Here is a 24538-nt window from a genome sequence, read left to right on the forward strand (position 1 = left end):
CCTACTTATTGCAAGCCTATCACAGGATTATCTTGGCAGGATTTGTTCAAAGGGCCTTTTTCTGAGGCTGAGAAAGTGTGACTTGCCTAAAGTCACCCATTGGGTTTCCACAGCTGAGTGGGGATTCGAGCCCTGATCTCCATAGTCATAGTCCAAATATCAAACCTCTACACCAGGCTAGCTGTTGCTTAGCATTATATTCCATGACATTTAGGGCTTTCCCAGGCAGGGAAAATCTCAAAATTTCTGTGCACAATAATTTCCTGCATGGGTTTTGGGATGAGAGAACTGTACAAAAATAATTGTTTTCTCTGCAGCAGGGAGAAAACTGGGAAATTTATTCATCTTCATTTACAAGAATGAAATAGTCAGCTACAGTGGCCCCTTCCTTTATGCGGGGGATCTGTTCTGGACTCCCCTCCCCGCGTATGGCAAAAAAAGTATATGCCCAAACCCCATTGGAAACCTCAAGAGGAAAAGTGTATACTCCCCCCCTCCCCAATCTGCTGTTTATCAGTGAATACACTCTGTGTCCAGGTAATTCTTTTCTTATCTACAGCTGAAATCCCCAGTTCTTTCTCTGGTTTACCTCTTCCAAGTAATGGCCCTTGAACATGGTTAACCAATTAGTAGGGGAACCATGCTTACAGCCTGCTTGGCTTACTACACAACATGTACAACATTGAAATACATTTGCAAGAAAAAGCAAAGAAAGGTTTTTCATTTCTTTTTGGCCATAAACATTTTTTCTAAAGTCCATATTTGTGGAAAATATTAATTAAGTCTATTGAGAAGTCACAATTTGTGCAAACTTTTGAACTCACCAGATTTCTTCTCCAAGCAAGAAGTTAGAAAAATCAGACAACAGCACAGGGAAGAGGAAAATATGGGCACAGCGGATTTGAGGATCATGAAGTCTTCATGGTTAATGAAATGCTGGAGAATGAGCTTTTAGACATTTGGAATAGGCTCTGCCAGCTAATGTGATCATTTCATGTTGTTCTGGGACTGTCCCTAGGACTGCCAGAATTTTTCAAAATGATTCATCCTTCATTTTTTACAACATAAAATCCAGAATTGTTGCCTTCCTTAGGTAGGCTAAATATGCCTCTCAGGAGTTATCAGAGAATAGAACCATAGGAGTTAATCACATGGGATTTATCCCAAGCAAAAACTGGATTTAAAATGGGAAAATTTCACAAAAGTGGGATCGTTTTCACATGGTCATGCATTAATATGCACAGAAAGTGGACAAATCCTGCAAAGCAGGATCATTTTCACATGCCGTCAGGGGCTTTAAGCATTAATCTGACATTAACCCACACAAAAAGTGGACAAAATCAGCTGCTTTTTACTTTCAGGATTCTCCTGAAAGTAAAAAGTGGCTGATTTTGTCCACTTTCTGTGCGGGTTATTTTCACATTAATGCTCAGTGCCTCCAATGAGTCTGAAAATGCTCCCACTTTTGCAGGATTTTTCCGAGATTTTAATCCCGTTTCTGCACAGGATTTAGGCACTTAACCTCCCATGTGATAAACTCCTGTTATGCAAGAAAACACTATCAAAGCACTCCCGATAGATGGCCATCCAACCTCTGCTTAAAAAATCTCCAAAGAAAGAAACTCTACCACAGTCTAAGGCAGTGTATGCCATTGTTGAACAGCTTTTACTGTCAAGAAGTTCTCCCTAATGTTTAAGTGCAATTTCTATTCTTGTAGTTTGAATCCGTTGCTCCGGGTCCTATTCTCTGGAGTAGCAGAAAAGAAATTTGCCCCACCCTCAATATGACATCCTTTCAAATATTTAAACATGACTATCATGTCACCCCTTAACCTTCTCTTCCCCAGGCTAAACATACCCAGCTCCCTAAACTGCTCCTTTTCACTTCTCTAAAGACCTCCAACTTCTACATCTGTTATTACCATAAGTCATAGAGCCAACAAAGGTACATCCACATTGTAGAAATAATGCAGTTTGATACTAACTACAGAATCCTGGGACTTTTGTTAGCCACCAGTACAGTTTGGCAGAGAAGACTAAAGACCTTGTAAAACTACAAATCCCAGGATTATATACTTACAGAACTTAAAACGGTGTCAAACTATTATTTCTACAGTGAAGATGCACTTAAGTGTTACTTAAAGGTGATTAACTTTTAAATGGCTTAGCAGAGAACTAAGGTACTTAGTGGAACTGATTGAATTATTTGTTTTGTGGGAATATTTCCAAATTGGTAAGAAAGATCATTTTCTTTTTGGTTCTTACAATCTGGTATTTCCCTTCCCCTCCCTCATATGGCCTGTAAGATCTTTTTCAAATCAGAATTTGGATCTTGGGCCATGAATGGTTCCATTTCCCATCATAATAGCTGTGTGTCAATCTGTTCTTGTGGGGAGTGTTTCATAAAGTTCCAGCACTTTTCACTCTCATGTTGTGTTGCTTTATAATGTTCTCAACAAAACCCAAGCTACAGTATATCTCTCCCACCCCAGTCCTCATGGGAAGGTATGAGCCTCCAAACTCTGCAGTTGGGAACCACCACCAAAAGTTGCAAAATAATGGGCAACCTTTTATACTTCAGGCTGATTTTAATAGCAAGTGACAAGACTGGTTTGGCAGGCATGGTTAAAATTAGCTCAAACTAAGTAGGAGCCACTCAACACAAATGTTTTCCCACATCAAAATATAAGTATCATTTTTTGTCTTTTCAGTGGCACTCACATTCCGTTAATCTGAGAGGAGTGTGGGCGTGGGTCCTGTGGGCTACATTTGTGAGGTTTGGGGGCACAAAAGAAACTCCTTTTCTATTTATGTTCTTCAGTCCCCATTATAATGCTCTTATATAAATTGAGCTGCCTCAACATTTTGCTGCCTGAGGCAAGGGACAAGATGAAGCTGCTGCTCCATGTACAGAAACCAGACTGGTCTGGCAGAGTATTTATTTATTGTGTATACTATTAGCTGATTTATATTTCAACACTGTCATTGGGAAATAGTCCTCTGATATACCTAAGGGCAGGTAATAGGAGTACAGGACAGGCATTTGTGACACAAAGAGCTCTCTCTTTAAAAACAGAAGGATGGCTCAAGAGGAAAAGCTGGGTGAACAGCTTGCGCTGTTGCCCTTCAGCATCTGCTGCCTGTGGTGGCAGCTTCATGTTGCCTAATGATAGGGCCAGTCCTCTCACCATGGCACTATCTTTCCGTGGTGAACTGCATGCTTCTGTGAGGCAAGAAATTATGCTGATGGTAATACTGCTTCTAATAGGGTGTCCCATGTCAGACAGGCTTTTGCTGAGGTGACAGAATAAATGTGCCAAACAGCTACTAGGCAGCAGCAGGAGTGGGGTGAGGGTGGGGGACTGGTTTTGGCTTAGCTCATCGGCCGGCCCTCAAATGCTGCTACGTTGTATCTCTCAGCAACCCAAGCCAGAAATGCTGAGCATTTTAGTTCAACACCATCTAAAGGGTTATACAATTCCCACCCCCATTTTAATGCCAGATGTCAGAAAGCCGATGGTTGGTAAAGCAGGTTTTGAGGGTTGGGTTCGGTTGGGAGATTAACTATATAACTAAAGTAGTTAACTAAGTAGTGCACATAGAATTCTGGCCATCAGTAATAGTAGGAGCAGCAGTAGCATCACTGTGTGTGGGGGTACCCAGTGTGTTTGTGAGGGGGGCTTCCGAGGACAGTGCCAAAAGGGCACACACCCTCACCTTGCTGCTGCATGCCACTCTACTTGTAAGTAGAACAGTGCACAGCAGGAAGGGGGTGTCTGTGTACACTCCCTTGCTGCCATGCACCTAGAATGGCAAGAAGCAGGGAAGGTGTGCATATGCACACTGCCACACTCTGCTCTACTCATGAGTAGAACTGCACACAGCAGGAAGGGGGTGCACTTGGCCAGGTGTCACCCCTCTTCTGGGGTGTCACCTGGTGTGTTCCACACCCCCTGCACCTCCTAGTGATGCCACTGAGTAACAGTAGCCGTAATTCTGAGCGATCCGTTTCCAACCAAAGTCATCCAAGCTGGCTTTGTCTTGAGTGGCAAGACCAATTAGTTTTACAAAATGCCTCCTCCTCATGGGCAGCCAGTAGAGGTATTGTGTGTGTGTGTGTGTGCTTGCGCGCGCGCATATATATATATATATATATATAGAGAGAGAGAGAGAGAGACTATAGGAATATATATGTGTATGTATGTACCGTATATATATATATAGAGAGAGGGGGGGGGGGGGGGCAACATACTTGCCTGTATTTTTTTTTTTCAAATTTTTCCACATAACATCTTACATTACATGACTTAACATAATATTTCTACAATACTTGCCTGTATTTTTGGACTCTCTTTGCAAGTGTTCCTCTAAGCACTATTGTGACAAGGGCCTGCATTTCAAAATTTAGCACTATGCCATTAGTTCTAACAAACTCTTTCAGCTCAGCTCCATAGCTCTCTTTTATATCCTGATGCTGCTGAAGTTTCTTTGAGCCTAGGAAGGATTCCAAACAGAATAGACTTGAGGTAGCCCAATAGCACTATTGCACAGCACCAGCTTCCAAGACACTGCACACCAATAATATGGCAGACAAACAGACTTGCTTTCAGTAGCTTGCAGAAAGAGCTGTACCTCTGTGGCAGAAGATGTGCCTTGCATGCAGAGATTTCAGATTCAATGCCTGGCATCTTATGTAAAAAGGCTCTTGGGAGCAAAATCAGGGCTTGGAAAGATCACATCACAACATCTTAGGGAATCACTATTTGAACAGTACTGGACTCAATAACAGAATGGTCTTATTCATTGTAAGGCAGCTTCACATATCAAGCATTTTCATAATTGGATATATATATATTTTTAAAGTTCCAAAAATCTTTCAGAAAAAAAAAATAGAGTCACTGGGATGGGAAAATGTTTAATCTGTGTAGGCAATGTTTAACCATACCATAAGCAGTAAATCTCTGAAAGATATGTTAATTGCTTGATATATGTGAAGATTCTAATGGTTTTATATTTTTCCCCATTTTTAATTTGTTTTCTAATTTGCTCTTTAGCTGTTTTAATGGCATTAGATTCTTTGAGCTTTGTTTTCCTGTAAAGTTGGGATTGAAATGTAATAAATAATACATTTCTAGCCTTTTTTTTTTTTTAAATTACAGCAACATCCAACAGCAACAAAACAAAGTATCAGAAAAAGGCTTACCTGGACTCCAGTGGGTGTAATGGGAGTTATCCCTGAGTAAACGTATTTAGCAAGGCAACTATGCAATTCTCCCTTCTTCACTTCACAGAATCAAAGGAGTTGGAAGAGACCACAAGGGCCATCCAGTCCAATCCCCTGCCATGCAGGAAGTCACAATCAAATCTGAACAGATTCTGAAGAAGTTCTCCTTGGAATTATTTGGTATATCAAGACTCATTTCTGGAATGCTCAACTTCTAACAGGCTTCTTCAGTCACAGCGCTGGATGTACTATCCTTACAAAACAAAGCATATGCAAAATGTCTGTTATTGTTTTTCCCCCCAAGTAGTTTTTGGCTTATGGTGACCTTAAGGCAAACCTGTCATTGGGGTTTTTTTGGACAAATTTGTTCAGAGGGGGTTTGCCTTTGCCTTCCTCTAAGAGAATGTGACTTGCCCATGGTCACCCAGTGTGTTTCTATGGCTGAGTGAGAACTTGAGCTCTGGTCTCCAGTGTCATAGTCCAATGCTCAAACCACTATGCGACCATGCTGCCTCTAAAATGGCTGCACTTACCACTTTGTACAGCCTTAGTGTATGGGGAAATGTTTTCAGACAGTACTGAACACAAGCACTTCTAGAATTTTTTAAGAACATGATTGTTCAGAATAAAAAAAAAACATAGTTCATGGCACTAATAGCCTTGCTGTGTGAAAGCACATATGTAAAGCATGATTTCAGCTCAACTAGGGGGTCTTCCCACTACAATTTGCCCTGAATCGTGATTTGGGGTATATGACCCTCGTTCCCACTTGAAACTGCTTCCAATACTCATTCAATCGATTCCAGTTGGAATAAAGCGGGGCAAATGCCAAAAACCTGGGTATTTTTTTAGGGTTTTTTCCCCAGAAAAATTAATTCTGAAGTGTGTCCAATAAGTGGGAACACTAGATCGGAATCGATTCTTTCTGAGGGGAGGGACAAATGGCCATATACAAATATTTCCATATTCATGGCACCTATATATCTACTGTTTATCGTCCAGGTTGATGCCTTCAACAGCATTTGGGCTGTTGGCAACAGTACTTGGGTACAGCGGGTAATAGCTAGGGGGAAGGCCATCTTGATCTATCTATCTATCTATCTATCTATCCAGATTTATCAAGGGGTTTTCTTGACAAGTTTCTTCACAGGAGGTTTGCTGTTGCCATCCTCTGGGGCTGAGTGGGTCACCCAGTGGGATTTTAATTTAAAACCCTGCTCTCTAGAGACCTAGTCCAACACTCAAACCAGTACATCACAATGGCTTTCTATTGTCATGACCTGAATACAATAACACCATCTTACATTCCTCAGCATGTGCCTCTGATACCAGAGGGTTTGTGTATGATGTGTGTGTGTGTACATATAGCCCCATCATTGTACCACCAATGGCCTCATCCACCATGGATGTATCTACTCCTCCTTTAAAGCCCTCCAAGTTGGCAGCCATCACTGCCTCTTCCAGCAGTAGTAAATTCCACAGCTGAAGAGATGCTGCCTGTGGAGAAATGCTTCTTTTTATCCCTCGCCATTCAGTTTCAAAAGGGGATGGCAGGGTAATATCAGGAGAGACAGAAAAAGAAAAGCTTCTCCTTATCTCCTTTCTCCAGACCATGCCTAATTCTGTGCATCTCTGTCACGTCTTCCCCCCCTCGCCCCCACTAAACATTATAACCTTCCCTAGGGGAGGAATTGCTCCAGTTGCTTTGCTCATGTTGGTTACCTTCTCTCTCTCTCTCTCTCTCTCTCACACACACACACACACACACACAATCACGTTGGTCTCTCTCTCTCACACGCGCACACACACACAATCACACTAGTCAACTCCTCCTCCCTCTCTATCTCTCCTCACACTCACTCACACACAATCACATTGGTCAACTCTCTCTCACAAACACAATCACACTGGTTACCTTCTTTCTCACACATACACACAAACAATCACGTTGGTCACCTTCTCTCTCTCTAACACACACACAGCCACCCACGCACACATCACATTGGTGGTCACCTCTCTCTCAGACACACACAAAATCACTTTGGTCATCTCTCTCTCTCACACACACACACACACCAACACCCCCAAAGGACAGGGCGACCACCTGCCCTGACCGCCAAGGAGGACCGACCAGGCACCGCAAAAATGGGGGACCTTCTAGAAAAAAACCGAGGAGATGCCCCCAAATAATCATAACAATAAACAACCCTCCACACACTCCTACAAACACTCTGCTTCCTAGCTTCCTCCAAACGAAGGAGGGCCTTTGGGGGATTCCTCTCGGAGGAGAGAAGGCGGGAAGGAAAGGAGGAGAGGCCCTGGGAAAGGAAGGAGGACAGGCCTAGTGGTCACCCTGCCCCCCCCCCCCCCCCCCCACAAATAAATAACCCTCAAGGGGACCTTGCCAACTTTGCCCTCAGAGACAACCCCAAGGAAAAGCAACGCAGGAGCACTAGAAGGGACGAAGCCAGGCGCGCGTCGGGCTTTGCGTGCCAGCTTTGCGCTGGGGGGGCGGGGGGTGTCTCTGGGTGGCCGGCTTTGAAGGGGGCTTTCTGGGGCGGGGAGGGGAAGAAGAGGAGGAGGCTTCTCCTTCTCCTTCTTCTCCTTCCCAGCCAAGCCCGCCTCCCTGTTGCGCTCGTCGCACTTCCCCATCTGTCTGGAGGAGGAGGAGGAGCGCGCGTCCAGAGTGGCTCTCTCTCTCTCTCTCTGAGGGAATGTGGCGCCACAGCGGAGCAGCCCTGGACTCTGGGCTTTAATGGGCACCTGCTCTGGGCCCCCGGCTTCGCCTTCCTTTGGCTACTTCTTGGCGCCGGGGCTTCGAAGCGGCATTATGGAGAAGGAGGAGGAGAAGGTGGCCGCGGCGCTGGAGGAGGAGGCGGAGGAAGGGCTCCTCTTTGCCCGCTCTCCCCAGGCGAGCTGAGGCCCCTTCCCTGAAGGTAAGCGAGGGGCTCTCCTCCAAAGTTTAGGAAAGGGACGGTAGGAACCAAGAGTCCTCCTCCTCCTCCGCCTTCTTCTTTTTTCCTCTCCCGTTTGGGATAGATGTCTTTGCGCGCTCAGGCGCCTTTTCCCCGCCAAGTCACCGTCAAAAGGCATCCTCCTTTTCCCGGACCCCCATTTTGGATGTCCTCCACTTTGGAGCATTTAGGTTTCCCGCCTTAGGGTCGCCCAAGTCCGAAATGACTTTTGTAGGCACACCACAACCACAACGAATCTGGAGCCTGTTGGAAGACCTTCGGTGGCGGTTGTGGTTGTTGGTGGGTGCCTTCAAGCCGTCCCTGGCTTCTGGCGACCCGAAGGCGGCGAGCCTGCCCACGCTGGGCTTTCCTTGGCAAGCTTGCTTCCGAGGGGGTTGGCCCTGGTTGGGGCTGAGGGAGTGTGACCAGATGTGATCCCCACAAAGGAGAGCAAGGCAGCTTAAAGGGGGGGGGAGGAGGACATGACCAAAGAATAGCCACAAACGCTAACATAACTACAAATGGATGCTTCTTTTAGGCAGGGATCCTGAGGGTTTCTTAGCAAGCTTGGTTCAAAGGGCCATCCTCTGAGGCTGAGAGAGTGTGACTTGAGCCAAGGTCACTCAGTGGCTTCATGGGGATGGAGTACACGGCTGTGTGTGAGTGTATAGTAGCCAAACCTGACTGCAACCAACGGACCTATTGGGATTGTGGGGTTGTCTAGCAGGGAAGGAGGTGCACTCTGTGCATGCCCAGGAGCCGTGTGTGCTCTTTGGGAGCGACTGATACAGCCATACCAGGGGGCTGAGCTCTGGCTCCAGTGAAGAAGAGGACTTCCGTGTTGGCTGCGCTTTCTGGGCATGCATGGTGGGCGGGAGGAGGGCCAACCTTGGTCTTGAGTTTGTTTTCCCAGCGCCCTCTTGGCCTTGGGGCTAACTGGTGGCGGTATTATGGGAAAGGAGGCTAGTCAAGTCAAGTTGATTGACACTGTCTACTCCTTTTCTGCAACGGTTACAATTAAAAGGGGATCAGCAACAGACACATACATACATATATATGGCAGCAATCCACAAGGGCTAGTTTCATTTCCTAGGCGGGTAAAGTCTGCCCATCCTATCCCTATGGGAAGAAGTGTGCAGGAAAGCAGAACTGTGAAATGTGTTGTTTGGCTCCTCTTGCTCAACAGCCCTCCTTACACTCTGCTGCTCATTTCACTTTCTCATCCTTCTTTCCTCCTCTTATCTTTTACTGACTCTTGCCTCTTGACCTTCTGGAGCTTCCTAACTACTTTTCAGATTGCTATATGGGTTTCTCATAAGATCGTTAAAAAGTACCTTTTCAGGGGGAAATCTTGGGGATGGAGGTGTTCCCAAGTCAGGTTCTAAAAAATGAAATAAAAATGTCCCCATCCCCTAATTAGGATCTGCTTTTGTGATTTAAAGTGTGGGTGGGTTCTGTGTTGGTTTGTGTGTTGAGCTACCATTCAGGAGACCAGGGTTCAGTTCCCCACTCAGCCATGAAACCCACTGAGTGACCTTGGGCAAGTCACACTCTCTCAGCCTCAGGGGACAGCAGTGACAAGCCTCCTCTGAACACATCTTGCCAAGAAAAATCCCATGAAAGCTTTGCCTTAGGGTTGCCATCAGTCAGAAATAATTTGAAGGCACACAACATCAACAACAATTGTGCCATGTTAGTTTTATGTGTTGCATATTAGTTCAGAACAACACTCTGCCCTCCAGTAGTCTATAGGAAATATCAAGATTTGGATAATTCTGCACATTACTAATTTGAGGTACTTACTGCCACAGTATATATTGGTGGCTTCTGTCTGAGATTATTTTGGGCTGGGCAAAATCATGATTTTAAATCTATTAATTTCTGTTAGTCGTGATGATTATCTTTGGTCTCTAGGTTCAGAGGGTGTAATGTTTCTAAATACTGGTTCCTGGGGTGTGAGAGAAGCAATACTTTCATATCCTGCCCACTGATCTGAATCATCACTGGTCTGATCCAGTAGAACTCCTCTTCAGTTTTTTTAAAAAAATAAAGTTGCAGTTATCATGGGTTGTGGTTTATATGTAAATAATTTGAAACTTTTATTTCAAAAGTATTTTTTATTGGAATCCTCCTAAATGTTTTAAGGCATGATAACATTGTCATTACACCCTTCCCTTACCTTCTTTCAGTCTTTTATACCTTTTAAAAAATAGGCACTGAAAACCAAGCCTACTAATTTTAGCACAATATATGATGTACTTCCTAGGATGGCCACCTCAGTAAAGTTAATGATATCTTTAAAAGTGCTCAGGTTCACTCATGTTGCCTTCAATTCATGATGCCACAAATTCATTTTTATGAAACATTACATTCTTAGACATGAAAACATTTTGGCAGGATAAAGATAGCAGACAGTATTACAGATGCAGTCCTAATCCATATACAGTATATCACTTGACATTTTTACACTATCTTCAGTAAGGTAAAGGTTGCCTTCTCCTTTTGGGTTTAACAGACTGAGAACATCTTCTGTCTCCACAGCCCCTTCTGTATTCCATCACTTCTCTTTCAAACCCCATTTGGCCTTTGCTCTCACTTCCTTATGATGGTAAACCAGGCTGGGAGATGAAGTACCCACAGTGCAAGAAGAGCTGATTGAAGAAGTGAATCTACCTGGTTCTCTCAAGATGTTTTACATTGCTTAGTGGCAGACTCTGCAGATTAACTTTATAATTTTCCATCTGCCTACCTGGTGTATAAGATTTCAGCTGGAGATGGAGAAAGAAGAGTCATATTTGACTGATTTGAAAGATTAATAGAAATGACTAATACCCTGTGTGAAATCATGTTGTACAATGGAACCTTGGTACCCACTGCAGTTTGTCTCCAGGACCCTGCATGGATAACAAAATCTGTGGATGTTCATGCCCCATTAAATACAGTGGATAGTAAAATGGTGTCCCTTTTATAACATGGCAAAAATCAGGTTTGCTTTTTGGAATTTATATATATTTAAAATATTTTCAAGACGTGGATGCCTGAATGCATGCATAACGAATCAGTGTATACGAGGACTGGCTGTATCAACAGTATGTGCATACGAGTGTGTGTGTTTGTAAAAGATTGATAAGGAATAACATACAAAGTTGATTAAAGATGCTTAAAATGGTCCTCACCTCATCCCACAGTTATGGGATCAGAAAGAATAGCAGTGGAAGACATTTACCAGTTATAAGCATGTATAGGAGTTACAATAACTGCAGTTTTTATTGGTTACAGCATACAGTCTTGGTTGTTACATAGGGGGCAAGATTATCTCATTTCTTGGCTGACACACCACAACAGGCTGGATGCTGGTGACAAACTGGGGTGGTGGGTGGTGGCATGATATGGGGCTGATCAGGGTATGATTGTGTGAGTCCCTTCTGCCACCTGGAACTCAGGCAGACATGGAAGTCCAGACTCAGGCAGGCCCCATGCCCAAGACCCCTTATGAGGATCTCCTACCACAATAATTGGGGAAGCAGGTTAGCCAGTGTTTGCTTTCCCTTAGAAGCAGGTATAGTCTGATGATCTAATGTCCCACAATATTACAATTCAACAATTTATGAAATACAGACCCCCACCCCACCACACAAATTGATGAGGGAGGTCAGAAGGAGAGACCTGGACAGGCATTGATTGAGGCTGCCCAATAGAAAGCCAAAAAGTGGATCCAAGAGCAGGGCAGCTGTGCTTTAATCCTGCCTCATTGAGCCAACTGGCATTGCTGACAAATCCAAGGGGCGCACACTGTATGCAGACAGTGTGACAACACCACCTGACAGGATGGCCTGCTGCATGCCAGGAAGAGGTCTGAGTTGCCTTAATCTTCATGGTGGTGCAAAGATGGTGCTGTAAATTAACAGTACGTAAGGTCCTGTTCTCACAATGGCCAAATGTGAAAAATGAAGTAATATTTGGGATAATCTACAGGAAAGTTCAGTGTACTGAAAAGGTAAACTCAATCCATTACCTATATAACCACCACTGGGAAAAACTGTTTGTGTGGGCATGCATTAAATGATAAGTATGAATGAAGGTTAGGACTTTTTCTCTCTTTTTGTGGTTTTTATTGTTGTAGTTTAGAAACTTCCTTTGTTTTCCCAGAGGCACCTGCTGATACTTCTAGATCCACATATGTGACTTCATTGGAGTAACCATGACTGAAGTCCTTCTGTCGGCTGTCCTGAACATGACTGAAACTCACTCGCTGGCTAGCAATGTCACCAGCAATGTCACCAGCAAATGTACACTGACCAAAACTGGCTTTCAGTTCTATTACCTGCCTGCTGTCTACATTGTAGTCTTCATCACTGGATTCTTGGGCAATAGTGTGGCAATATGGATGTTTATCTTCCACATGAGGCCTTGGAGTGGCATCTCGGTTTACATGTTCAATCTGGCACTAGCTGACTTCTTGTACGTCCTGACTCTTCCTGTACTGATCTTCTATTACTTCAATCAAACTAACTGGATCTTTGGAGACTTCATGTGTAAGCTGCAGAGGTTCATCTTTCACGTCAATCTGTATGGAAGCATTTTGTTCCTCACTTGTATCAGTGTGCACAGATATACAGGTGTTGTTTATCCCTTGAAATCCTTGGGGAGGCTGAAAAAAAAGAATGCAGTTTATATCAGTGCCCTGGTCTGGGGTGTTGTGGTTGTTGGGATTTCTCCTATCTTCTTCTACTCTGGGACTGAGGTAAGGAAAATCAAAACCATGGCTTGCTATGATACAACGGTAGATAATTATCTGAGAAGCTACTTCATTTACAGCATGTGCACCACTGTGTTCTTATTCTGCATCCCATTCATACTGATTCTTGGTTGCTATGGATTAATAGTAAAAGCACTGATTTACAAAGATCTAGACAATTCTCCACTTAGGAGAAAATCAATTTACCTGGTGATAATAGTGCTGGCAGTATTTGCTGTCTCTTATCTTCCTTTTCATGTGATGAAAAACTTGAATCTACGAGCCAGGCTGGATTTTCAGACTCCAGAAATGTGTGCCTTTAACAACAGGGTTTATGCCACTTACCAAGTAACTCGGGGGCTAGCGAGTCTCAACAGCTGCGTGGATCCTATTCTATATTTTTTGGCAGGGGATACATTTCGAAGAAGGCTCTCAAGAGCAACCAGAAAAGCCTCAAGACGAAGTGAGCTCAATGTGCAATCCAAAAGTGAGGATATGACTCTCAGTATCTTATCTGAGTGTAAACAGAATGGAGACACAAGTTTGTGAATTGTTATTAATATTTTTTGCAAGCAAATGCTTTGCCCTACTTTCCCTTATCCCTATGTATTGTTTTTAACCCATAGAGCACCTTCATTTCATGCATTTTCAAGAAAATGTAACAGGTGGACAACTTATGTTTGTGCATGTGTGTTCTTTTTTTTTTTTTTTTTAAAGTAAAATTTTAAAAATGCTCTGTGAGCCAAGGAAGAAAGTCAATGTACAATTTAAGCAGAAGTAGTATGGATAGTTTCTGAAGCATTAACTCATCTGATAGAGTAGTGATCCATATAAACAGCTTGATTTACATCTTGAGGCGTATCTGTGGTAGGTAAACCTTTCTCTAAGGGCCTTGCCAATCTCCTGTTTCCAAATCTCACTCTTGTTTCTACCTTGTTGAAGCCCTAGGAATGGGAGGGTCTGTGGGGTACAGCCCCACTCAGGGATATTGCAGACCCCCTCCCTGCGTTTTCAGCTTTTATTTGGAAAAATACCTTCACCCTCATCTTCATTATCAACAACAGAAAGCATCTAAGGCTTTCATTTAAAGAGGTATCAAGATACTGGCAGTATTCTACCCAGCAGATCAAGAAAAAGTAAGCCTGCTATAAGTTTGGTACATATTTTATTAAAGTTGAATTTTCTTTAATGATTAAATAACTTGAAGCATATTAGATGACTTGAAATGTTTGTTTGGCATTGACTTTGGGTACCTCTCTCCATTCCCCAATGTACTGTACTTACAAGCTCCTTTAACAGTACTTGTCTTTTCCTCAAATTGATTTTTATTTCTTCTCTTTTTCTCAAACACTGTTGAAAGTCCATTGAGATAATGGCCAAGAGATAGTAATGGTTTGTTGGCAATTATTTTATGTCTTCAGAAAGCTGACCTACAGGAGTGGATGTTATTTTTCCTCTTAAATATGGGTTTATGTATACAAGCATTTAAGCATGTGGTGTTCAAAGGAAAAGGATGGGACCAGTTACTCTCAGCCTGTGACAGTAGTATAGTAATGAGCATCCATTGACACATACAGGATTTTGTGTCCCGCCAGTCTCAGGAACCATGAGAAAGCAGCACTGCTTGAAATATAGCCAGCACCAGCCTGCACCATGCCTATATACACCAGCCTGTTTGGCAGAGCCTAGGGCTGGCTTGTGGAAGCATCTGATGAAGTTTCCCCATGATGCCCATATGCTCGAATGCTCTTTCAATAGTCCCTTGTTGGTCCTTCAAATAAATTGTTCATTTATGTATTTCCAAGCTGGTTACTGCCCAAATAGTAATAATGATGTCTTAGCTAATTGTGATTCTTTTTTTTAAAAAAAGTAGCATTGTGCTATTTTCAAGGGATTCTGACCTTGATTTTTAAAACATCCCTAAACATAGTACATGTTGTAGCTGATATGTGACAGAAATTTCAACTGCTAATCAACTGTTTTATGTCCTGCTTAAGACTAGTTGTCAAGTTTTTGAGCTATCATAATTTTCGAATAGGTAAAATACCTCTCTGATTGGCAATAATTTGTATTTTTTTCCACCAAAAGATCTGCATTTGATTTATTTTTAGCCTTTATTTGGATTTCTTTGTGTTACTTGCACCATTTTGCATGACAATGGCTGTTTTCCAAGCAAATGGTTACTTTTTTTGGTGGCTCTCCTCCTCCCTTTCTCAGAAGAACAAAAAGAAACTTCAGTTAATTTTCATTGTTAGAAAAATCATGCTTTATCTAAATATATAAAGGATCCACATCAGATTAAGAAAGGCCTGGTAAAATGAAACTCTCCCTTTCCTTCTTTTCATGTTGGGCATTCAGTGATTGATGGAATGGTTAGTAAAGAGGACATACTCGTTGGAGGTGAAGGGTCTAGAGCAGGCCTCTGTTCTACATGTACAGGCAACTAAGAAACAAGGTTCTAAATTGTATGGAGACCTGTGTGACCTGTGTAGAATAATATTTCCACTTCAGATGTTTCTCCTTGAAATGTCTGGAAGGTGACAGCTTGACTGTCAAGGATTTAAAAAAGTGGACAGAGACAGTGAGCACAGCCTCAGTCTTCCCTGCATGCAACAGGAATGGGGAGGGGGGATTGAATGCCCAAGTAGGGGTCCCCAGATCTCCTCCTGTGAACAGAATGTTTGAATTATACATATTGAATTCTTCATTATCGGTCTGTATCTGTTCTGAAAATCTTCAGGAAATGGCCTTCTTTGTGTTCTACTAACATCTCAGACAGATTTATAGGGACCACATACATACAAAAGGGCTTTTTGCAGTGTCTAATGCCTGGAACATTCTCCTCAGGGAGGACGCTCTCTTAGCCTTCTGGTTGGCAGGTGAAAGCAGTTAGCCTTTAAGCACTCTGTGCTGCTGGTTTTAACATTTCAATTTGGTTGCTGCTTTTAAAACTCACTCTTGATTGTAATCTGTTCTTGTTTTTATTTCTTATTCTGAGGTGGCGTCTAGATCTTACCATGTTGTTGCAAATTGTTAGTTGCCCTGGCCACTTGATGAGGAAAGGCGATGGGTACATTCAAGTAAAGTAAATAAAATAAGTCAGATTGCTATGTGTAAAAATCTAAATTACATAGGCTTAAACTGTACACTAGACTTCCCAGAATTTGTGTTGGTTGTGTAATGAAGAATCAGTCATGCAGTTTGGTTGTGTGTATATTGAACTGTATACAAAGATATCCTATTCAAAAATCATTTCTCACAGATTGCCAGAGTGGGAGAAATCATCCAGATGGGTCTGAGATGCATCATTTTGGATAAGGAAAGATAGGGAGAGCTTAATCTGAATTGGGCCAGAATCATGTAAGCTAGCAGTCACTGAATGCATAAACACACACTTGTAGAAATTATTCAGAAAAGAAAACCTCATTTGGACTAAAAAGAAAACCTTATTTATTTCACTTAATATGCTAAGGTATATCTGAAAAAATATTCTAGAAAGCAGTATTTTGAATCATTATAAATTCTTTGTATACAAAATGAAGAGGATACGTTAATCCTTTAAATGGCTTTAGGAAATCCTCACAAAAGTTCATGCTTTACTGGAGGGATAAAAATAAACTATTTACATCTTGCTTATTAATTTCCACAGGCTAAACATGAGTGGAAAGCAGCTTAAAACTCATAAATGAAAAATGTATTAAACTTGAAGATTCTATTTATTTAGCTTATTAATGGGAGGAGGCAATGACAGATCTGATACATAACTGTGAATTGGACAATATTGTGCTAAGGTGGTTTTCAGCCACTTGATTGCTGTGCAAAACTGAGTAGCTCAATTTTTAAAAAAAAAATGGATTGGAGGGCTGTAACTTCCATTTTCTCTAGTCACTATGACTATGGAAGACACAAGATTGAGCAAAGATAAGCTGAAGGGTTAATGGTATGTGTAATTAAGAATGCAGCTTATGCCAGGTTACTTGGGAGTAAGGCTCATTTTACGCAGTTAGTCTTATTTTTGAATAACTATGCATAGGATTATACATTAAATGCAGTTGTCCAGACATATTTAAAAAAAAAACCCTGCAAATTACAGCTACACAAGGCCACTGCTCAAAGTATTCTTTTACGTGCAATGTCAGGGAATGGAGAAAGCCGATAAAATGTAGATGCTAGATCAAGAAGTGGCATTCCTCTTGTTAATGAACCCCTTGTGATTTTCCATTTATATTAAGACTCTGTGAGAATGCCAGAGAAGTGTGAAATAGTCTTGCCTGTGCTACTGCCACTAGACACTTCTCTGAAACCAAATTTAACTGAGACATGCCTTGCTGAGCACAGGAATTGAATTAAGGGCAGAATGGTAGAATTGATTTTTTAAAAAACCTTTTCATCTGGGATGTCTTTTCCCTCCTAGATATTCACATTTAACCAACTTAAACATACTTCCATATCTTTTCATTTTGATTCTTGCTCCATACATTTAGTGGTTATTGAGATATAGCATTTGTAAGTAGATTGCAACTTGGTAATAATTTCCCACCACAAACACACACACATCTAGCTGCAGCAAATTCTGGGTGTTTGTCAAGTATTCCTGTTCCCAATTGTAGATCATTTCTTAATATATTTGAGACCTCATCTAACAAGGGCGATTCTCAAATGGAAACAATTTTCCATTTGTGGATTTTATTTATTTATTTATTTATTGAATTTATACTCACCTTTCTCCCAAGATGGGATCCAAGGCAGTGTGGATGTTCCTTTAGATTAGGTTGGTCATGAGCCACAGTTGTTGTATGGATGTTTCCTGGGTGCTTACATGTGATGTCCAAGTGCTCCCTCCCTCCATAGCACTTATCTGCAGTTAGGGGGACTGAATCTGGGCACTCCTGTTCTCAAAGTCATTGGAACTGAGCCTTTGAACACTCTCTGCAGGATAATCCTCAGTGATCCTCAGGCTAATATTACAGTTGATGATGGTCTCCCTACTGAACACCATCCGTAAAAACAGTAGTGCTTACAATACTTGAGTCTACATTGTTGTCATGATGACAGAGCTCAGTTTTGCAGATCATTTATCATATAGAACATACACTATAAAAAAGTAATATATATTTCCCTGTAAGTTAAAGAAATCACCCTTTTAGGGCATTTGAGGGCCTTTTTATCCTTCTTTTTAAATAGCACTTTTCCCCTGTGCCAAATTAGAATTTGTTTTCTAAAATCCTAGTGAATTTCAGGAATAGCGTCTCATATAATATAGGTCAACAACAACAAAAGCACAATCTCTGCTGGGCACCAGTGAGTGCACTATACTTTAACAACTTGTCAAAGCTTCTGATCCCACTAAGTGATGCTGCAGAGGTAATGTGTGTATGTGTACACCTGTAGGTCTGTCTGTCACAATGAAGACTTCATACTTTGTCCTTTAAATGAAAAGCTACTTCAAAATCCAAAGTATTGATGTAGCCTTTTTAGGTGCCTGGGCAAACAGATGTTTGAAAACTACCGTATTTTCCAGCGTATAAGACGACTGGGTGTATAAGATGACCCCCAACTTTTACAGTTAAAATATAGAGTTTCAGATATACTCACTGTATAAGACTACACCTCTTCCAACGCACACCAAATAAAAATTTAAAAAAAACCCCATCAGATTTGATTTCACTATGGTAATTTTAATTCAAATGACATGCAGGTACTTAGAAGGAAACGTTGTATATAAAGCCTGCTTGGATTGGTCAGCTCTCCTTGCCTGCTCAGCCTTTCCTGTCTCCAAGACTATCAGAGCAGTAGCTGCTTTCATATGATCGTCACATATGGTGAGGATGTGGCCGCAGCCATTTTTGAGCTGCCCCCCACCATATGCGGCGACCGCAGATTCTCCAGTCCAGCTCAGAAGTTTCAGCACCTGCCCTGTAATATAACACCCGGCGTATAAGACCCCTGACTTTTGAGAAGATTTTCCTGGGTTAAAAAGTAATCTTATACGCCAGAAATACTATATATTACTAATATCAACAGTTGTTTCCAATACAGAAAATGTTTTTCAAATCCTACACTACTCTTTCAGTGTAGGTTGGGTTAAAAGAATGATTTCCTTCTGATCAGAAAGTGAAATGGGCAACTTGATGGGGATGTTAAATGAATCTTTCACTTCCACATCAAAAATAATTATTTTAGACTACTGGACAGTGAGGAATATATATATGTAAGGTATTTGTTTCCCCTCTTCTATGTCACCTATTTGTTTCACATTACTGTTTTAATTGGCAGCTTTAACTTTAATTAAGATTATGTTTCTGGGTCAGGCAGTGGTTTGAGCAGGGTGAGGTCATCACAAAATGATGGAGAAAAGCCCTCTCAGTATAAGTAGCTCATGTTATGCCTAACTTATAATTACAGATAGTTCTAGTCACACAGTATTTGAATGATTTTATTTTTAATAAAATTTAATGGTCCATCTAACAAGTCTAATGGCAGGATTCCCTAGGCCTTCTCTGATGGATGTTTGTCCCATTTTTTCCCTATGAATATTAGGAAATAAAACTTCAGAAACATCCTTTGAATAATGTTTTGCCATTAGTGGCAAATTATTTCCTTGAGACAAAAACAGGACAGTGTGATGGCAAAAGTGGTACGGGGTTATGTAATATTCCATATTCATTGAAAAGTAAGACGATAAAAAAAGTTTTATTACATGATCATGCTGAGCTAACAATTATTCTTCAGTGACAGAAGTCATACAAAAATTTAGGTAGATGTAGAGGGAGACTGTATTTCACCATGATGGTACATGAATATTTCTCTGATGAAGAAATCTTACACAGCAAATTTCAGTCTTTCAACATCTTATCATAAAACTTCTCATGCTCCATGACACTTTTTTTTGATAACCACAATTTCAAACAGAACTTGAAACCATTTTTGCAACATAACAGGACATTTTTCTTGAAAATGGGACAAAATAGACTTTTACAATCAGCCCTTCTTATACACAGATTCAAGCATCCACAGTTTGAAAATGTTCCAAAAAAAAGTATAAATTTTAAATATCAAACCTTTATTTTCCATTTTTTTTTAAGGGACACCATTTTGCTATGTCATTATATTTAATGGGACTTGAGCATACACAGATTTTGTTATACACAGGGTATCTTGGAACCAAACCCCAACATATAACAAGGGTCCACTGTACATTAAAATGATGGGATGGTCTGGAAATAGTCAGCCTATTTAACAGCCATGCCTCATTGCTATGGAATCCTGAGACTTGTAGTTTGTTTTGGCACCTGAGCTTTCTGATTAAGCAGTTAAATAGGTCACCAAACTACAAATTCCAGAAATCCATAGCATTGAGCCATAGCAGTAAAAGTGGTGCCAAACTGCATTATTTCTGTAGTGCAGATCAGTGGTGTCCCTAGGGTTGGTGTCATCCAGTGCAGTAACTCATGATGTTATCCTCCCATTGATCTCTTCCCATTTCACAGTATACAGAATCCTTAGTAATGCTTTTTTGCACTATTGTTACTTGTAAATCATAATTCCCATACACCACTAAATGTAATGCTAATAGTTGTGACATAAACAACTAGCAAAATTAAAATTATACATTCAAATTACAGTATCATACACATAACCTAAATGCATTTACATATACATAGTGAAGATTTGGTTAAAATGTAATGTTTGTAAAGAAAATTTTAAAAGAACATTTTTTTTAAAAAAAATTAAAATGTTGAACTTTGAAATTTAAAAAATTCTGGGGGCCTCCTTTCTTCTCCCACTGACCTTCACCTTACTCCCACAATCTAAAGCATTTTAAGTGATATAGGCAAATGCCACAACGTGTCTGCCAAAATACAGGTGTTTGAGCAGCAGTGGTGTCACCCCTCCTTATGATGTCACCTGGTGTAGTCTGCACCCTCCTAGTAATGCCACTAGTGCAGATACCACCAGAACGACACTTCAGCATGCACTTTATTAAGATACAATCTTTGATGCTGATAATCAGTAAAGTGATCACAGAAGATGGTAGGGAAACACAAATGATGGGAGGGTAGCATAGAAACCCATCAAACCTTAGCTAGATCGTGGTGGTGGTGGTGGTGGTGGTGGTGGTGGTTTGCCTTCAATTACTTTCCAAATTATAGCGACCCTAAGATGATCCTAACATGGAATTTTCTTAGCAAGATTTGTTCAGAGGAGGTTTGCCATTGCTTTCCCTAAAGCTGATAGCAAATGACTTGTCCAAGGTCACCCAGTGGATTTCACGGCCCAAGTTGTACTTCAGAGTTGTAGTACAACACTCAAACCACTATGCCATCTTGGTACTCGGATCATGTTGTACTAGTAAACAAACAGCACTTTGTGTACTGTGCCAACACTTTGAGAAGATGCCTAGCTAAGTAGTGACCAGTGTAGATGTCACTGAGCAAAAGTAACAAATGTTTTTGATAAATTATGCTACAGTTGCACAGATATAGGGAAGAAAGTTGTGAGTATTCATGTGTTCATACAGGGAAATGATTGTTAGTGTTATCAGAATATGTTTTGGGACTGGTAAATGTTACGTAGCTGAAATGCCAGATCCAACTGATGAAGAGCAGTTGGGTAGAATGGCTTCACTGGGATCCCCTCACTGCTCTTACCTTCTCCCTCAGGGTTCAAGGCACACTGCTGCCCAGAGGGAAAGGTAAGTAATGGCAGCTGTTCCTTTTGCTTGCTGCTGTCACTGCTCATTTGTCAAAAAGAGCAGATGAACAGGCCACAGCAGCAAGGCAGAGAAGCCGCAAAGTCAGGAGACTTTGAGGTAAGAATGGGAAGCATACATTGATCCAGAGAGTGTTGGACTGCAACTTCTATCAGCTCAAGCCAATAGTAGACAGGCCCTGCAGTCTCACACCATCTGGAGGGCCACTTGTTTCCCAGACCAGTTCTAGGGATTAGAACATGGGATATGAGCCTTGGTAGATACCCACTTATGTTTCTGCATAAAGCTCTCTAAGAAACAACCCAAGCCAACAACCTTTAAAACAAAATTATAGGAACATAGGAGTGAAACAGACAGGCAGGAAAAAGCAGCTTGAAGCTGCTTTTTCCAAAGCTGCATTGAAACCCCTAACTATAGTATGCAAGATTCAATAGGGAGAATTGTGGTGTAGAAATGCTCTTTAACTGAAGTGTCCTTTTGGGAAATCATTCTGTTTCCATCACTATCAAAATACCCTTGGGCTCAAGAGATCAACATTCTTATAGTACAAAGTGAACAATAGTGACAAATATGAACAAGGGCCAGGCATCTTAAGAATTTGTTGGGCATTCACAGTATTGGGGGAGTGAATAACGGAAATGTATACAGTGCACCCTTGCTTTACGTGGGGGATCTGTTCTGGACTCCCCCACGTAAAGCAAATTCTGTGTATGCTCGAGCCCCATTTAAATGAATGGGGCTTGTGCATGTGGTAGCACGCGTGCGCCATGGGCACGCAACCCATTACTCCCTATGGGATGCACCACCCCTTCCTCCCTGTGTGGCTTTCAACATATCCTGAAAGCCATGTATGACACGGATGTACTGTACATTTATAAGAAAGCTAGGTATGACAGAGTGGTGTTTACTTGAGATAGTTTAGTAGCTTAATATGATGCTCTCTTTTTTGCATGCAAAATATAACTTGAGTCCAAAGGCAGAGTGAAAGTGTACACTTCAGTAGTTGCAAATTTTGTGGATCTGTGTGGTTTCCAACTGGTAGATTAAATGAACATTCAAATTTATTCTGGATATTAATAGGATATGAATAGAATAGAATATGAATAAATATAATATGGATTTACTTCAAGGGTAGCTAATAGCACAGATCTAACTACTGGAATATAGTCTATAAATTCAAAAGCAGTTACAAAATCCAGGAAACATTGAATATCGTCACAGTAAATGACAAATTCTCAGGGTTGGGTTCAGGATTTTCATTCTCTGGACAGAAAAGTTTTGTTCATGGAAGATGTCTCAACCTGATTTTTCATGGTTCTTCATCTTTGCCCTGCAACACAGCTAACCCCATTGAGTAATTTCCCCTAATCTTCTAAGTGACATTTTGAGGTGGCTGGAAGGACTACTACAAGGAAAACTTAGTGGGGAAGTGTTAATTCGCCAATCTTATTGCACCCATCTAAATCTGGACTCAACCCACAATGTTGTTCCATCAAACCAGGCAAAATTTACTGTTTTGTTTCAGATAAAAATTTCACATGACTCTTTCAGTTCCTACATACAGGAGATTGTCACACAGAGAAAAAACAGTGGGAGAGATGTGGGATGTAAAAGACATTTAACCATGCCTGGGTTGTAGGCAATCTGCATCCACCCAGGGAGCCTGTCTACAACCTGGACATCTCTCACTGCTTTTTCAAGAATGTGATTTTCCTGTTCTTGAAAAAGCGGCAGGAGAAGTCTGGGTTGTAGATAGGCTCCTCAGGTGGATACGGGCTGCCTACAGCCTGGGCATGGTTAAATGTGATGACCCGTTTTTATCTTTTAGATACCACATCTCTTCCACCATTTTTTCTGTGTGTGATCTCCTAAGTGAGAGATAAATCATTTCAGTAACAACACTTAACTTTCAGAATTAAAATCTCAAGTTTTAATTCACAGAGGGGTTGGGTGGCTTTATGAAATTTAAAATTTTAAGAGATTATATTTTAGATTTCATTAAAATTTAGTAATGTCACTGAATTTTGAACTATGTGATAGGAAAATGAATAGTAACAAAAACTGTATGATGACCTTGGATGGCTCTGCCAAAACAAAAGTATGGGAAATGCCTTCAGTTTGCATCACTGGTAATGGAGGGATGAGGCATAGAATACTAGGTATCTGCAGTTTTCAGTTTTGCCTGGGCACTGACTTTTTTAAGCAGTTTTTTTAAAGAAAAAACTGGCAGACAAGATTCCTTGGCATGATGCACATCATAAGATAAACCTGCACCATTTCATTTTCATTAAGGAAAAAAATTCAATTTCATTCCTTCTGGTAAAAGACCTTCTGATTTATTAGAGATTTAGAACAATCTAAAGTATGGTACAGTTGTGAAGAGTTAAATGTTTCTTCACCATACATTAAAAGAATTGGAAATAGTAGTAAATTAGAATTAATGTTGGTGTATGTGATATGCTGAAATACACACTTGCTCTGGAGAAGATCTGGGAACAATTGCTTTTTTACAACTACAGCTCCCCAAAATTCCTAGGCACCATGCTCTGTGGTCATACTAGCTGGAGGATTATGGTATTCCAAACTGTTGTAGAGATGGTGAGAGGGATGAAGGAGGAAGCCTTCCCATTGTGTATGTACCTTTTCTAAGATGGTTAATGGGGAAAGGGAAAGGGCCTTCGGTGTTGCTTTTTTCCTGGTTATGGTGCCTTGTGCAGAATGCAGAAAGAAGACCTAAGTTCTATTTCCTGTTCAGTTCTTTGATGTTCTTCCACATTTCAGCATTGTTATGATGGTAAAAAGAGATGCTCATTGTAAAGCATCTCACCTTGAAAAACAGTAGATGCTGCACAATGCCCCCAAAAGCAACTAAATGCAGATTTGGGCTGTTAGCATTGGTTCTGCATCCC

The 24538-nt window shown here is 41.2% G+C and overlaps 1 protein-coding gene across 1 annotated transcript; it reads left to right on the forward strand.

Moving 5' to 3' along the window:
- The first annotated feature begins 7851 nt into the window (after positions 1–7851).
- Positions 7852–18495, forward strand: P2RY1 (purinergic receptor P2Y1). Its single transcript, XM_042460777.1, has 2 exons — positions 7852–8160; positions 12328–18495. Exon 2 carries the CDS (start codon positions 12380–12382, stop codon positions 13463–13465), a length of 1086 nt encoding a protein of 361 aa, XP_042316711.1. The 5' UTR covers positions 7852–8160; positions 12328–12379; the 3' UTR covers positions 13466–18495.
- Positions 18496–24538: the final 6043 nt, after the last annotated feature.

The sequence above is a fragment of the Sceloporus undulatus genome, chromosome 3 (genome assembly GCF_019175285.1).
Source record: "Sceloporus undulatus isolate JIND9_A2432 ecotype Alabama chromosome 3, SceUnd_v1.1, whole genome shotgun sequence".
NCBI classification, from domain to species: Eukaryota; Metazoa; Chordata; class Lepidosauria; order Squamata; family Phrynosomatidae; genus Sceloporus; species Sceloporus undulatus.